This window comes from Mus musculus, chromosome 12 (assembly GCF_000001635.26).
Source record: "Mus musculus strain C57BL/6J chromosome 12, GRCm38.p6 C57BL/6J".
In the NCBI taxonomy this organism is placed as follows: Eukaryota; Metazoa; Chordata; class Mammalia; order Rodentia; family Muridae; genus Mus; species Mus musculus.
Window position 1 is genome coordinate 104940353 of NC_000078.6, and position 15768 is coordinate 104956120.

General features: G+C 49.2%; 1 protein-coding gene across 5 annotated transcripts in view; it reads right to left on the reverse strand.

Moving 5' to 3' along the window:
* Positions 1-15768, reverse strand: part of Syne3 (spectrin repeat containing, nuclear envelope family member 3) — an 80655-nt gene that overhangs the window by 10420 nt on the left and 54467 nt on the right. For all 5 annotated transcript variants that reach the window (NM_172500.3, NM_001042699.2, XM_006515652.4 and 2 more), the window contains 8 exons: positions 15175-15357; positions 13811-13954; positions 12634-12768; positions 6540-6701; positions 6214-6386; positions 4729-4858; positions 2953-3111; positions 254-403 (listed from right to left, as the gene is read on the reverse strand). In NM_172500.3, the coding sequence (NP_766088.2) occupies positions 254-403; positions 2953-3111; positions 4729-4858; positions 6214-6386; positions 6540-6701; positions 12634-12768; positions 13811-13954; positions 15175-15357 (1236 nt within the window). The remainder of the gene's footprint in view (positions 1-253; positions 404-2952; positions 3112-4728; positions 4859-6213; positions 6387-6539; positions 6702-12633; positions 12769-13810; positions 13955-15174; positions 15358-15768) is intronic.

The following is a 15768-nucleotide window of genomic DNA, read 5'->3' on the forward strand; positions in this document are numbered from 1 at the left end:
AGAGGGAGCAAGACATCTTTATGTACTAAGCAGGAGTCACTGCCCTTAGTCATAGACTCCAGCCTCCCTGGGAGGTAAGATGGATAAATAATATTACAAGAACCTGAGAGCCAAGAGTGTTCCTCTCCTCCTTTAAGCAGCCACCGTGGCCTGATAATATGGACACGCAGGAATGAACATGCATAGATGCAATTCTGTCTCCCCGAGACATGGTTGCCTCCTGGGACCCCCAACCTTTGGCCCCAGCACCTACCAGCAGGTGGCCAGAGTCCTTGAGCTTGGACTTGTACAGCATCCACCGGTAGCGCAGATCTTCCAGCTCGTTGGAGGGGTCCCTTGCCGGCCTGAGACGAAGCAGGTTCTCAAAGAGGTGCTGGCCTTCTGGGATTCGGGCCTCCAGCTCCTGAGAGAGAAGGTGGCATCATGCCACAGATGCCCAGTGGCTCAAGAACCCCACCTGGCTGATAAGGATGCCAATCAAGGGCCCCATGAAGCATGCTGGGAGATGTGGGCAGGGCCAGTAATATGAGATTCTCATCCATGCAAGTTTTTTAAAAAGGGTTTTTAGGGATGGAGAGATGGCTCAATGGTTAAAAATTATGGCTGTTCTTTTAGAAAACCTGAGTTCAGTACTCAGCACCCAAATATTGATTCATAACTATTTTTAACTTTAGTTCCAAAGACTCTGATGTCCTCTTCTGGTCTCCAAAGGCACCAGGCACAGATGTAGCACATAAGGGCACAGACATTCATGCAGATAAAACACTCATACACATAAAATATTCTTTTTAAAAATGGGCCCTAGACGTATTTATTTTATATGCACGAGCATTTGCCTGCCTATATCTATGTGCATCATGAGTGTGCACGAGCATTTGCCTGCCTATATCTATGTGCATCATGAATGTGCACGAGCATTTGCCTGCCTATATCTATGTGCATCATGAGTGTGCACGAGCATTTGCCTGCCTATATCTATGTGCATCATGAGTGTGCCTGATACCTACAGAACTGGAGTTGTGGATGGTTCTGAGCCACCATGTGCATGCTGGGAAGGAAACGCAGGTCCTCTCCAAGAGCAACAAAAGTTCTCGACTACAGAGCCATCTTTCCAGCCTTGCATCCAGAATGTCAGAGAACTCCCAACAGGCAGAAGAATGGCAGTGAGGCTGTTACTCCCAACACTGACAAACTGGGATCACAAAAGGTTTGTCACAGTGGTCACCATGATAAAATAATGATCACTGAGAGATGACACTGCTGGCATTTGAGACTGCCAGCATTGTTGCTCAGTCACGTAAGCTTTATCTGTCTAAGAAGACCACGGCTTTCCCCTAGGGTGACATTTCCTCCTCCCGGGAGTCCTGACAGATGCTGTGATGTGGGGATCAGGGGTCCACAGGTTGGAGCGTAAGCTTCAATCCCAGCTTTGGACCCTGGCTAAGCTACTCAGAACCCACCCCCGTGTGGGATGGACTGGAGGTCATTTGATATGACTGGAATAGAGGGTGGGGAGTGGGTGGGTGGACTTGCTGGTGATGTGCGGCTCCCTCCGTAGGATAAGCCATTCACTGAGAACATTTAAAGCCAGCAATGGACTACCAAACAGGGGCAGCGAGTAAGGACAGAGTAAGGGGTGGAGTCACAGCCTCCACGGCAGAGCACTTGCCTAGTGTGTCGGAAGCCCTGGGCTCAATCCAAACCACCACAAACCAAGTAAAGGCCCCACAGAAGCCCCAGACATGGACGAGGCCTGAGAAGGGAGGCCTCTGTCCAGATCTCCTTTTGCTCTTAGGATTTTTGACAACCTAGGGGGAATAACACCAGCTTTGAAGCTGATGTGTTTCTGCAGCCTCACAAGGATGAGGCAGCGAAAGCCAAAGCCTGGCCTTGGCAGAGGCAGGGACTTATTCTCTTTGTAGACGAGATGCCTGCAGACTTGTTCTCAGAGTACATACGTGAATCTGGGCCTTGAGTGTACTTATAACCAAGTTTCAGATCATCTTAGTGGCCCTTGAACGTGGACTCAGTGGCCCCAGAATCATAAAGCCCCCAGTTTTTTGGCAATAGCAAACAAAATCATCTCTGAAGGAAGAGATTATCCTAAGTCCCAAATTAGTCTTACGTATATTTTGTCCAGGACAAAAAGTAGCCGCCCAACAATACTCGACACCAAGAATGAAAAGCAAAATTATATAACAGAAATGCTCCTAGATGCCCGGAGGTAGCAGAATTATTTGTCAATGCAGTCACAGTAGACTACAGTTAAAAGACAAGCTTAAACATTTCATCAAGGATGTGAGGGAAGCCAAAGAATGTAGCCAACCAGACCAACCTGAACCAAGTAGAACGTCCAAAACTGATCGTTACAACCAACGTTAAGAGCTTAACAGAAATACAGAAGAGCAAATAAGACACAGATAGAAATGGAAGGTGAATCAGAAAAAAATATTCAGAATTCAACAGTTACAGGTGAAAGACACACAAAAGAAACAAAGGGAAAAAAACACACACACACAGTGTGTGGGATGTAGATGACAGTGACATTTGAGACAAGGAGAAAAAGGTATTAAGGCAAAGGTAACATTTTAAAAGGTTGTCAGATATTTTTCCATAAAGGCCAACACTGAAAATACAGTTCAAATGATTGCCGAGCAGGATAAGTAAGAAGAAACGTGGACTCTAATATCAGACTGAGATTTCACACAAATAAGAGAGAGAAGACTCAGAGTGGACTTGATTAGGGAGGTCTTCCCTGTACAATGGCATAGGCTTGAACATCATGCTAAAATCTTCCATCAGGGGGTCAGGGTCACACTAGTGATTGTGTTGGGTCCTGGCTACCTGCAGATGGAGACTTGACCTGGGTAAAGGCCCCACCAGAAAGGAGGCCACGGAGGAAGCCTTGACCAAATGGCACGAACACCATTAAGGTTACTCCTTGAGACAGACCTGCAGCTTCACCTCTCTGGTCCTCAAGTCCTTGGCTGTGGCCACTCTCATTGTGATGATTCTACGTAGCTTGGAGTTTTCTGCCTGCAGCCACTGTTCAAAGTCCCTCAGGAGCTGGGGATGATCTTCAGGGAGGTCGTGTCCTTCCAGTGGGTTTGCCTGCAGGAAGGCATGTGGCCAGAGGTGAGAAAGGCTTGCCACAGCAGAAGGGTGAAGATGAGGACAGGAGACCCGGGGGACATGGGAGAGGTGCAGAGGGACGAAGAGCAGTCTCTAGTCATCCACATTTAGGGGTCGAGTACCCTTCACCATTACCTCTGAGCATTCATCTTCATCACCTCTCCATCACCTCTCTGAGTATCCCTCTCTATCACCTCTGGGCATCTCTCACCATCACCTCTCTGGGCATCCCTCTCCATCACCTCTCTGGGCATCCCTCTCCATCACCTCTCTGGGCATCCCTCTCCATCACCTCTCTGTAGTTCCAGAAGTTATCACCATCCTTGACCAAAATGCCTACCCAGTGGCCATCCACCCTCCATGTTTGTAGAGATGTGGACAGAGTAAAATAAAAGCCAGTCCAGCTAAGTCCTTTCCTGTCCCTTGGTGGGTCCTCCCTCTTCCCCCATGTGGCTGGAGAGCCCAGGGTTCCAGTTCTACAGGGTCCTGAAGGTTGAGCTGCCTCCCCCCTCCTCCCTCTTTCCCTCCCCCTCTTCCTCCTCTTCCTTCTCCCCTTCCTCCTCCTCCTCTCTGCTGGAGCCTGCAGCTGCACCTCAGCTCCCTCTCATACACTGTCCCTTCTGTATACACTGTCCCATCTACTGAGAACATGCCTGTGGTGGTTTGAAGGATAGCTCATGTATTTAGATGCTTGGTTCTCAGGCAGTAGAACTAATTAGGAGTATAACCTTATTAAAGAAACTGTATCAAAGGGGATGGACTTTGAGGTTTCAAAAGCCTATGCCTTTTCCTGTTAGCTCTCTCTGACTCATGCTTGTGGACCAAGATGTAAGCTCTCAGCTACTGCTCTGGCATCTGCCTGCTTTGCTGCTACCATGCTTTCTGCCATGACAGTCATGGACTCAAAGGTTCTGGAACTGTGAGCCCTCAATAAATCTGCTGTTTTTATAAGTTACCTTGGCCGTGGTGTTTTGTCATGGCAATAGAAAAGTAAGACAATGTCCCCACTTCCCTCCCTCATCTGCTCAGACTTGGGGGTTCAGCTGATACTTCATCCACACTAGAAGGGCTTACTCACCCCAGACTTGAATATAACATCCTAACCAGCATCAGCACATGCCGCTGCACCTTTTTAAAACCTGCTCAGCTTCCTGGACTCCACTGCCATGTCTCTTATACTGTGTTCCAGAGCCCAGCAGCACAGACCATCTGCTGGGGCTTGGCAGCAATGCAGAAGCAGGCTACCAGGTCAGGACCTGTATCTCTGATCTGTTTGCTCTCTGGGGTAATATTTTTTAACCTCTCCCAATATGAACTGCTGCAGGGGTTCAGAGAAATGAGGGGCAGCCTTGTCTTGGGGTGTTCCTGACCTTCTGGTGTGATCTAAGACCTCTAGATCTCAGACCCTCAAGACCCTCAGTCCTCCAACAATTGACTGCTTCTGAGGTCACATCAGGGGACAGTAACAAGAAAGCAGATGCATCCCATGAGCTGAGCATGCAGTCCAGGGCAGGAAGGGAACTGTGCTGGAGGCCCCAACCTCCTTCACTTGACATTGGATCTGACCGTTCTCCCAAACCTGGGAGACAGACTCACCCCATGCTGTCTCCTGGGAATGGGGTCCTGAGGGTTGATGAGAAAGCCGGCCTTTGGGATGTTGTTGGTGAACACCTGCTTCTTCCCCGTGTCCACCTCTGTCCTCTGCAGCTGCTGGTTTCTCATGAGACTGGGGAGACAAATACACTTTCTCAGGGCAGCCGCGTTGCCGCAGACCCTCTGAGTCCTTGGTCTGCGAGGAACGGGATTACTTAGGCAGATGGGCAAAAGAGTCAGATGAAGTGACAATCAGGCACACACAAGAGAGGTGTTGAATCTGAATGTAATGTTCTGGTTGAGCTTCAGACTTATATTACAACGAATTATCAGAGGATACAAATCACAAAAAGACAAGATACACTGAAATTCACCAGTTACAGCAGAAAGGAATTTGCAGGGACTAATTAAATGTTTACATTAGGGATAACAAGCCCAGCCTAGGATCAGCGTAAAAGCATCAGGGGGTTGTTAACTCTTGATAGGCCTTAAGAGTAGTATGTTATCAGGAGCTCTAAATTCTTAGGTCTAGTAAAACTTATCCTGTCTGGAGAGTTCCCCCTTATTAGGGTAGTATATCAACTTATACTTGACATGGAATGTAGCCTGTAGTAAAAGATTTCTATCTCAGTGAGACTTTTAGTCTCTTTCTGCAAACAGCTGTAAATGTCAAGTGCTTTATTGTTTTATGGTAGAGCTTAATTAGTTACTGAATAGGTTAAACTCCTTGCTGCTATCTGGATTCTAAGAACACTGGGAAAAGGCTTTAGCTATGTTAGAATACAATCTTAAAAGGCATTTACTATAAGGTAATGCTTAATAGAGTGCACGTGAATCTATACACTAGACTAATGTGGTGGAAATTTGAATATTATGGGTTAGGGAAAGAAATGCCATAACTCTGGGAGGAAAATTTCCATGGAACTCTTATCCTCGTGAAACAGCTTTCAGGCTTTTAGCCTGACAAACCGATCTAAACTGGAGAGTTGGCTTTCGCCAGACATCCAGGAGAGTCCTAGAAATTAATTTCTCATGAGCAGCTTTTTGGTATTTCTGCCTCACAAGCTGACTCCACCAGAGTCCCAGGAGAAGTGACCAGACAAGGGTACCAAGAAGGACAGGAAACTCCTGGGATTCACTTAGCCGCCAGCCACCTTTGGAGACCATCAGAAGGCTTCCCGGGCGTGTTCATGCCATCTCTTATTTTAAACCCACCTTACCACACCAGGAAGGTATTATACCTATCAATGCAGGTAAAGAAATACGCTCAGGCAAGAACAGGCTAGAGGCTAACTCCCTAGTGAGGGGTGGATGATCTCAGATCCTCCGACCTCTACCAGAGTCACTAACTAGGCCAAAGGTAAGGAAGGTCCCAGGTTCCTGGCACCGTGCCTGGCCCACAGCCTAGCTGCAGCCATCTGCTCCAGGGACCCCAGGAGGTAAGGAGGCATGGTGTGAGACAAAGTGGGAAGCAAAGAAGTCCCTCACCTCAGCATGTTCTCCTCTAGCAGCCGCAGGGCCTGCCAAGACTCCATCAGCTTCCTCAGCTCCTCCTGGACCATGGTTGCCCCTTCTGGGGAAGACTTCTTCATCACAAGCTGGCCCAGTGCTTGGAGCAGGGACACCTGGACCTCTTTCTCTGGGATTTCAGACAGCAGCGTCTATGGGAAACATGAGTGTGCGCGCGTGCACACACACACACACACACATGTTGAGGCACTGATCTGGGGAGGAGGGAGTCTCTGTACCCCTGTATGAGGGTCATCACAGATGCTGCATGGGAATATGGCTGGAAGAACGAATTGGCACCTTACCTCGAGTCCAGCCTCTTGGGACTCAGCATCCCACAGACGCACATCCCCTTGGTGTGACTCTAATGTCTGTGTGGCCATGGTGATCCATAGCTGCAGCTCCGACAGCCTGTGACTGAAGGTACAATGTTCCCGTACGTTCTGCTGACACCTGTCCACGAGATCCTGGGGCACAGCCAGGAGGGCGGGGAGATCTGAATGTTTCTTCTTTTTAAATTTAATTTATTTTTTACCTATTCACTTTACATCCCAGTCATCCCCCTCCTGGTCGCCCCCTCCTACAATCCTTCCCCTGAATGCCTGAGGCAGACTCCGCTGCCACCCCAACTCTGCAAAGCCCCTAGATCTGGCTTTACCCTCAATCTACCTCACCAGGAGCCTTGCCGGCCAGTCTTCCCCTCTACATGGTATAGACCACTTCTGCCCTAAATACTTCTGACCCTGTCTTGTTTCCACAGAAACTCCCAAGTATAGTTGAGGGTGGGGCTCCCATCCACTGTGGTGCTCTGTGAATTTGGAAAAATCAGAGGTAGGAATTTGGTAAGGTTGGGCACAGATGTAATATCTGACCCAGCTGTGGCTCCTGTTTCCCAGAAGAGCGAAATGCTGTCTCTAAAGGGCACACATATATCACTGTCATCACTCCAAATCAGAAGCCATCCACAAAAGTAAAATGGAGGACACGTGGTGTAGCAGTGGTAGAACTCTTGCCTGGTGTGTGTAAGGCCCTGAATTCGGTCAGCATGGGGGTTAGGGTGGAAAGGCTTATGGTAGAACATGCGCTTGACAGAATAGTCTACAGCAGCGAGAACAGCTCCAGAAGCTGCTGCAGAGACTTAAAACTGGTCAAAGCTGCTGGGCATGGTGGCACACGCCTTTAATCCCAGCATTCGGGAGGCAGAGGCAGGCAGATTTCTGAGTTCGAGGTCAGCCTGGTCTACAGAGTGAGTTCCAGGACAGCCAGGGCTATACAGAGAAACCCTGTCTCAAAAAAACCAAAAACAACAAAAAACAAACAAACAAACAAAACAAAAAAACTGGTCAAAGCTTAAGTGAGGGTTGAGTGCTCACTTCCAAATGGAACACTAATATGAACCCCCTGTGGTGGTTTGAATGAAAGGTGTTAGCTACTACAGGATCATGTATTGTTCCCCAGTTTGAAGTGTTTTGAAAGATCAGGTGTGCTCTTGTCGGAGGAGGTGTGTCCTTGTCAGAGTGGGCGTGTCCTTCTTAGAGTGGCATGTCCTTGTTGGAGGAGATGTGTCTGGGGATGGGCTATGATGGATGGTTCAAAAGCTCAGGCTGGAGCACTCATGTTCTCCCTCCCCTCCCTCCCTCCCTCCCTCCCTCCCTCCCTCCCTCCCTCCCTCCCTCCCTCCCTCCCTCCCTCTCTCTCTCTCTCTCTCTCTCTCTCTCTCTCTCTCTCTCTCTGCCTGCTGTCTATGGGTCAGAATGTAGCTCCCAGCTACTGCTCCAGCACCATGCCTGCCTATGTGTCGCCACGCTCCCTATCATGATGATAATGGACTAAGTCTTAAGCAAGCTCCCCACCCCCCCAACGCTTTCTTTTATAAGAGTTGCCTTGGCCATAATGTCTCTTCACAGCAATAGGACAGCGACTAAGGTACGCTCCTCCTCAAGGATTGGGGATAATCACGGAAGGTGGGGTAAAAGAGGGTGCTTCGACATGACACAGCTGGTGTAAGCAACTGCAGTTACCGGTACAAAACCAAGCCAGTTTATACTACCACTGGGATAAGGGAGGGGCTCATGAGACCCCGCCCCTAACAAGGGGCTCTTAGCAGTTGAAGGCTGCTGGGGGGATGAGGAGTCCTTTTTATTCTTTGTGGGGTGTGGCCTCTGGGAGGCCGCCCAAGCTCTAGTGGATGACCCCACGACCTTCCCATGTGGGCAGCACTAACTACCCAGCAGACAGCAACAGCATCAATGTACGAGGGTGTGAACCAGGGGCATGCTGGGAGTGTTCAGGAGGGGGGGGGAGCAGGGTGGAGATGATGAAGATACATTGTATACATGTATGAAATTGTCAAAGAATAAATAAAATTAGTCTTTAAAAAAAATGAACAGCCTGTGACCCCTGAAGCACTGTGAGAGAATCTGGGTGTGTGAAGGTGGAACTCTGAAGTCGGGCTGTCTTCCAGGGCAAGTGAGGGATGGTTTATGGGGGGCACGGTATCACCCTAGGTTTTGTCTGAGGGTGATCACATGGGTCTGTTTGTTTTAAGATTTGTTGAGCTACAGCAACGTGTTTTCTTTTCTGTATCTAATTAGTTCAACATCCTTAATCATCAGGGAAATGCAAATCAAAACAACCCTGAGATTCCACCTCACACCAGTCAGAATGGCTAAGATCAAAAATTCAGGTGACAGCAGATGCTGGCGAGGATGTGGAGAAAGAGGAACACTCCTCCATTGTTGGTGGGATTGCAGGCTTGTACAACCACTCTGGAAATCAGTCTGTCGGTTCCTCAGAAAATTGGACATAGTACTACTGGAGGATCCCGCAATACCTCTCCTGGGCATATATCCAGAAGATGACCCAACCGGTAAGAAGGACACATGCTCCACTATGTTCATAGCAGCCTTATTTATAATAGCCAGAAGCTGGAAAGAACCCAGATGCCCCTCAACAGAGGAATGGATACAGAAAATGTGGTACATTTACACAATGGAGTACTACTCAGCTATTAAAAAGAATGAATTTATGAAATTCCTAGGCAAATGGATGGACCTGGAGGGCATCATCCTGAGTGAGGTAACCCAAACACAAAGGAACTCACACAATATGTACTCACTGATAAGTGGATATTAGCCCAGAAACTTAGGATACCCAAGATATAAGATACAATTTGCTAAACGCATGAAACTCAAGAAGATTGAAGACCAAAGTGTGGACACTTTGCCCCTTCTTAGAATTGGGAACAAAACACCCATGGAAGGAGTTACAGAGACAAAATTTGGAGCTGTGACGAAAGGATGGACCATCTAGTGATTGCCATATCCAGGGATGCATCCCATAATCAGCTTCCAAACGCTGACACCATTGCATACACTAGCAAGATTTTGCTGAAAGGACCCTGATATAGCTGTCTCTTGTGAGACTATGCCGGGGCCTAGCAAACAAAGAAGTGGATGCTCACAGTCACCTAATGGATGGATCACAGGGCCCCCAATGGAGGAGCTAGAGAAAGTACCCAAGGAGCTAAAGGGATCTGCAACCCTATAGGTGGAACAACAATATGAACTAACCAGTACCCCGGAGCTCTTGACTCTAGCTGCATATGTATCAAAAGATGGCCTAGTCGGCCATCACTGGAAAGAGAGGCCCATTGGACACACAAACTTTATATGCCCCAGTACAGGGGAACGCCAGGGCCAAAAAGTGGGAGTGGGTGGGTAAGGGAGTAGGGGGGGTGGGTATGGGAGACTTTTGGGATAGCATTGGAAATGTAAATGAGGAAAATACCTAATAAAAAATTAAAAAAAACACAACTCTATATAAAAGTTTGCAAAGCTCCCTCCCCATCCCCATGCCCCTCCCCCTCCCTCTCCCTCTGTTTCTTCCTGGGTCCTATTTCCTGGGCCTGTCAGATTCTCAGAAGTCTGAATCACTGGCCTTTCTTATCTCTGTCTCCAAGAAGGATGGGCACTGTCCTCAGAAGGATGGCCATTCTCCATGCTTCTGGCCTCCTTGCCTGGGTCTCTCTGAGCCCCCTTTTCTGCCCACCAGGGCCATTTAGACTCCAGCCTGCAGCCACTATTCTCACAACATTACCCTGAAGGCCTCATGCCTCTATGCTAGGCTCCCAAAGACCCTATCTCCCTATATATTTAAAAAAATCAAACAAAACAAAACCACTGGCAAAGCTACGGGATGCCAGGCCCCTGCCAAGGGGCTTGAAAAGTCCATAAAGTCTGAGTTGTAATTAGATATTGTCCAAAGATGGGTTCAGCATCCCACATTCTGCATCTGCCTTCAATAACTCTGTCAAAGATAACCTCATTTTCTAAACCCTGCTTTTCTGAGCCTGCAGTACCAGGGTCAGGATACCAACAGTAGCTAACTACCCACGACAGCTTCCTGCCATAGGGACCTGTGGCCTCCGGCACAGGAGCACACTCCCTGTGGATATGTGACAGTTAATCTTGCTTGTCAACTTGACTAGATCTAGAATCACCTCAGAAACAAGCCTCTGGGCATGTCTCTGAAGGATTGCCTAGGTTCATTAGCTAAGGTGAGAAATCCCACCATAATGTGGGCTGTGCCACTCTGCAGGCCAGGGTCTAAGACATCATGAAAAGGGGAGAAACTAGAAGCAGTTGAATCTCTGTGAGTTTAAGACCAGCCTGGGCTGCCTAGGACTCCAGCGTTCCTTGCTCAATACTTTCTGATCTGACTAAAGCTACAGTGAGACTCGCTGCTTCAAGTTCTGGCCACCATGGTTCCCTGAACCATAATGGACTACACTCTGGACCTGTGGACCAAAGCAAGCCCCTCTCTTCACACGCTGTCTTTGTCAAATCCTTGGTCATGGTGATGACAGGACATGAAAGTGACTCAGCTGTGAGTGAAGGATGATTTAAAGTCACCAGACTTTTCAAGGTCTGCCCCACTCAGGGGCAGGGTTGTGTATGCCACAGGCCCTGTGTATGGCACCATGCTTCCTGGAGACTCCTGGGGCCAAGCCTGGTGCAGGAGCCAAAAGTAACAGACAATGTGTCATGGTCTGAATATGCTTGACCCGGGGAGTGGTACTATTGAAAAGTGTGGCTTGTTGGAGTAGGTGTGGCCCTGTTGGAGTTGGTGTGTCACTGTGGGTGTGGGCTTTAAGACCCTCATCCTAGCTGCCTGGAAGCAAGTATTCTGCTATCAGCCTCCAGATGAAGATGTGGAACTCTCAACTCCTCTTGTACCATGCCTGTCTGGATGCTGCCATGTTCCCACCATGATGACAATGGACTGAACCTCTGAACCTATAAGCCAGCCCCAATTAAATGTTGTTCTTATAAGAGTTGCCTTGGTCATGGTGTCTGTTCACAGCAGTAAAACCCTAACTAAGACACAATGTAAGTGTGATAGGTGCTCCCACCACGTGGAGGGAAGGAGACAGACTTGTCCCGTGCCCTTTGTGTCTCACATGTCCTGGGATTGGGTTCTAACTCTAACACACAGGTGCAAGGAGGTCTTTAAAGCTCTAACAAGGTCATTGGCTTCTCTGGGAACACACCCATCCTAAACACAAAGGACTTAGTATTGCTGGTCATGCTGCCTCATGTGACATTAGTGGCCATGTCCCTTCCTTGTGACCAGGGCTTGCCATTTACCTATAACTTGATTGCAATGTCTCTTTAAGAATCTCTTTCTATTCTAGACATTTCTAAGTTGCCTGTGACATCGATGTGTCCACCTACTAACTTCTGGATGTAAAGAAGATGTTTCCAGTGGAAACGGTGTTCAGGGCCAGGTAGAGTAGAAGTTAGCCTAGAGTTGATTTTTCCTTGAGCTGCACTGCCAGGGACCAGCTTGAACTCCATGAGTCTTGGTTCAAAGGCAGACCCTGGCCTGACTAGGTCAGGCTGTGCAGGGATCCCGGAGCCTGCATTTCTATTTGTCTCAGTCCAATGTCAAGAAGTCTGAAGTTCTGAACAAGCAGTTAGTTGCAGGGAGTACAATCAAACCTGTGCACCTGAAAGCGCTCATGTGGCCACTAGAGGGCGCTGCAGACAAGGCTCTGAAGCTGCCAGGGCTGAGGGACACCCCTCAGGTGTTGGGACAAGGCCACCATTTCTGTTCTCCCTCCGTGGCCCTCCTCACAATGTGAAACCCTGGCTTCACTCACCCACTCACTGATCCACCCACCCAATCCCCAGGAAAGCAGGGCCCTTGTCTGTCTGTCCGTGCATGCTGCATCCACCACAGGAGCCAGAACAGCAGCTGGCATACAGGAACTGCTCAGCAGTCAGAAGTTACAGAAATGAGGATGAGGACAAAGAGAGGTTGAAAGGAGAAAGGACCCAGGATTGTAGGAGTGTAGGACCTGGCTCTCACAGCTCAGGCACATCACTGGTCCCTTACCTCCAGGGACCTCTGCAGGGCTTGCTGGTCACAGGAGATCTGGTCTACTTTCTGCTGGTGCTTAGAGTTCCCATGGGCAAGAGGCCTCACAGCCTCGATCTGTGTCCCCAGATCCAGCCCCTCTTCCTGCAGCCCCTGCGATAGAAAAACAAGTGAGCTGGGTCACCTCCCCTCCATCCAGAAGACCCTCCATCCAGGAGGCCCAGTAGGGCAGGGGCTGAGATGGGTTCCCAGGCTAGCATGTCCCTCTATCAGTGGCTGTACCACTTGGGTGGTCCAATAGATTCTTCTTCAGGGCAAATGAAACTTTAAAATTCAGACACAAATATCCTGGGGCACCATAAAAATAAACTATAGGAAAGATCCCAGACAGCATCTTGAGAAAGAAACCCACGTCTGGACCCCCACCTGCTGACCGTTGGTTGTTATGCGGAATTAGACCTACTTCAGTATTAAAGACTCAAATGTAGCATGCTTAATGTTTTCCAGAGAACACTGTCAGCTTATGCACGAATCATGTTTGGGTTTAAAACAATAAACACCGTGTCGTGTGCATGATAAAAACCAGTAAGGTCCCTCAGCCGGCCAGTGATTGCCAGTGACCTGCCTGTATGCGGTCCACACGTGATAGAAAGCATCCCTTCCTAATCTCAAAATTGGTTTATTCAACTGAAAGCCTCCAAGTTCCTAGGACACTTAATCTTCATCGTCTACCTGACTAGATGTTTATCATCTAGCAGACACCTCTGCTGTGTCTATGAGGGAGTTTCCAAATACGATGAGCTGAGGAGGGGAGAGCCACATTAACTATGGTGGACCCACCCCATGGGCTGGAGTCCCCAAAGGGAATAAAAAGAGAACCGAACTGAAAGCCAGCATTTACTGCCCTCTCTGCTTCCTGACCCCTCCTCAGACTTCAGAGCCCCAAAGAACTGCTTGTTGCTGTGTTAGACTCAAGACTCCGTAGCTCAGGGAGTGTGTATGTGTGTGTATGTGTGTGTGTGTGTGTGTGTGTGTGTGTGTGTGTGTGTGTGTGTGTGTGTGTGAACAGTCCCAGCTGAGGCCAGGACTGCCCACTGAATAAGCAGAGATTCCATTGAGACCCACGCCATCCCGGCAGTAATGGACCCAAACTGCCAGAAGGGGGTGCTACAAAGTAGACAACAGAGCTCCTCACCTGCAACCTTAGGAGCTGGACCTGCTTTCCAGGAAGGTCCCTCGGAAGCCCTTTCTCTGCTTGGATCCTGGCCTGGAGGTCTAGGAGCTTCCTGTTTAGGGGATCAAAAGCCACCCCAAAGTCCTTGTGCTGAACAAGCAGGCTCTGCAAATAGAAGCATAAATAAGAGCTTTTCTTATAGTGCTTTGCAAGACCTAACAGTGGGCTGGGCTGCTCTCTTTAAATGAACTCCTAAACCATCTCCTCCAGGAAGCCCTCCCTGGTGGGCCAACCTTGTGTCCCCTTATCACACTTTAGCCATTGTCTGTGCAGGCTGCCCCTCCCCTGTACACCAGATCTCTCACCAGAAGTTTATTATAAATATGATTTTTGAGAACACATCTCAGTCTACTCATTTCCTCTCTATACTCTGTTATAGAGACAGAGTTGAACCAGTGCCCTACAGACACTGGCCTCTTCAATGCCAGAACCCTATATAGAGCCCTATAGGCTGCCGCAGCCTGTGGACCAGAGATTCTCAACCTGTGGGTTGTGACCCCTGTGGGGGATGGGGTTGAATGACCCTTTCATAGGGGTCACCTAAGATCATCAGAAAACACAGATGTTTTTACACTATTATTCACAACAGTGGTAAAATTACAGTTACTCAGTTGGGAACTCCAGTCCATGGAGTGGGGCCGTTAACAAAAATAATTTCATGATTGAGGGTCACCACAACATGAGGGACTGTATTAAAGGGTCGCAGCATCAGGAAGGTTGAGGACCACCGGTCTCTTTGCTGAGACCCCTTTAGGGGTGCAGCAGCCTCAGTGGTTTGAAAGTGAAGACTTCTCTTTTTGTCTGACTTCCCCCCAGCTCCTGCAACCCTGCCTCAGCCCTCTGATGAGGTGAGGTTGTTGGACTGGAGTCAGGTGATGTAGCCTGAGCCCTGAGCCCGTGCCAGGAGATCCTGACTGACTCTCCTCACCTGTAAAACAGGGTGAACGGCAGGCAGCACCTCCCCTAGAGTGTCAGCTGGACAAAGATTAGCAGGTGGCTGGCCCAGAGCCAACGCCAGTAGACCATAGCCATTATCATCATCATTACTGGCCACTCAGCAAACATTTGGCAGCCGGAACAGGCTGCCCACAGAGTGCCAGGCTGTTGCTTTGATTGAGTGTAGCCGGAAGCTTGCCATTAATAACACTGATTCCTGGGACTGTAGTGAATTCAAGTTAGCAAGTGTTTAAATGTTTGTATCTGCATCTCCTATTGCATTTAACTTCTTTGTGTGCGCACACATGCACACATAGGCGCACATCCAGAGCCATGGGGTCCACCCCCACCCAATGGCCAGGCTCCAGGGCGAAGCTGCTGATGCTCACCTGAAGTTTGCTCTTCCGCTGAAGAAGGCTGTTATGCAGTAGGTCTCTGTCCCTCACAGAACTTGTCACCTGCTCCAGGAGGGTGGCTGCTCTCTCCTGGCCAAAGATGCTGCCCAGCAGGTCGGTCTTCAGCTGCAGCATCGCCAGCTGCTCTTTCAGGCGAGAGCTTTCCGTGAGGGCCGCCTGTGAGAGACAAAGTATCCATGCACCTCAGACAGCCAGGGGCCCCGCCTTTTCCTATAGCTGCACAGGAGCGGTGACTCTGCGGGCATCTGAGGACCAACACAGAGGGAGCAGACTTGCAGAAGTGGGTTGGGAGGCCCTGAATTTTACAATCCCTGGGGTTTTGTTTTGTTTTGTGCATCTCATTACCAAGTACAATCCATACCCTTCCCTGTCTCATCCCATGTCAGCCCGTCATCACCACCAGTAGCTGTGGCAGATGCACTCAGCCTCTCACCTGGACCACTGCTCCTGCCTGCCTATTGCTTCCAAGCCAGCGTGCCCCCCTCTGCCCCCCCCCCCGTGGTGACCCTCCACACCTCACCAGCGTGATTCTCTATGCCTGTACACAGTGATACTCCATCACCAACG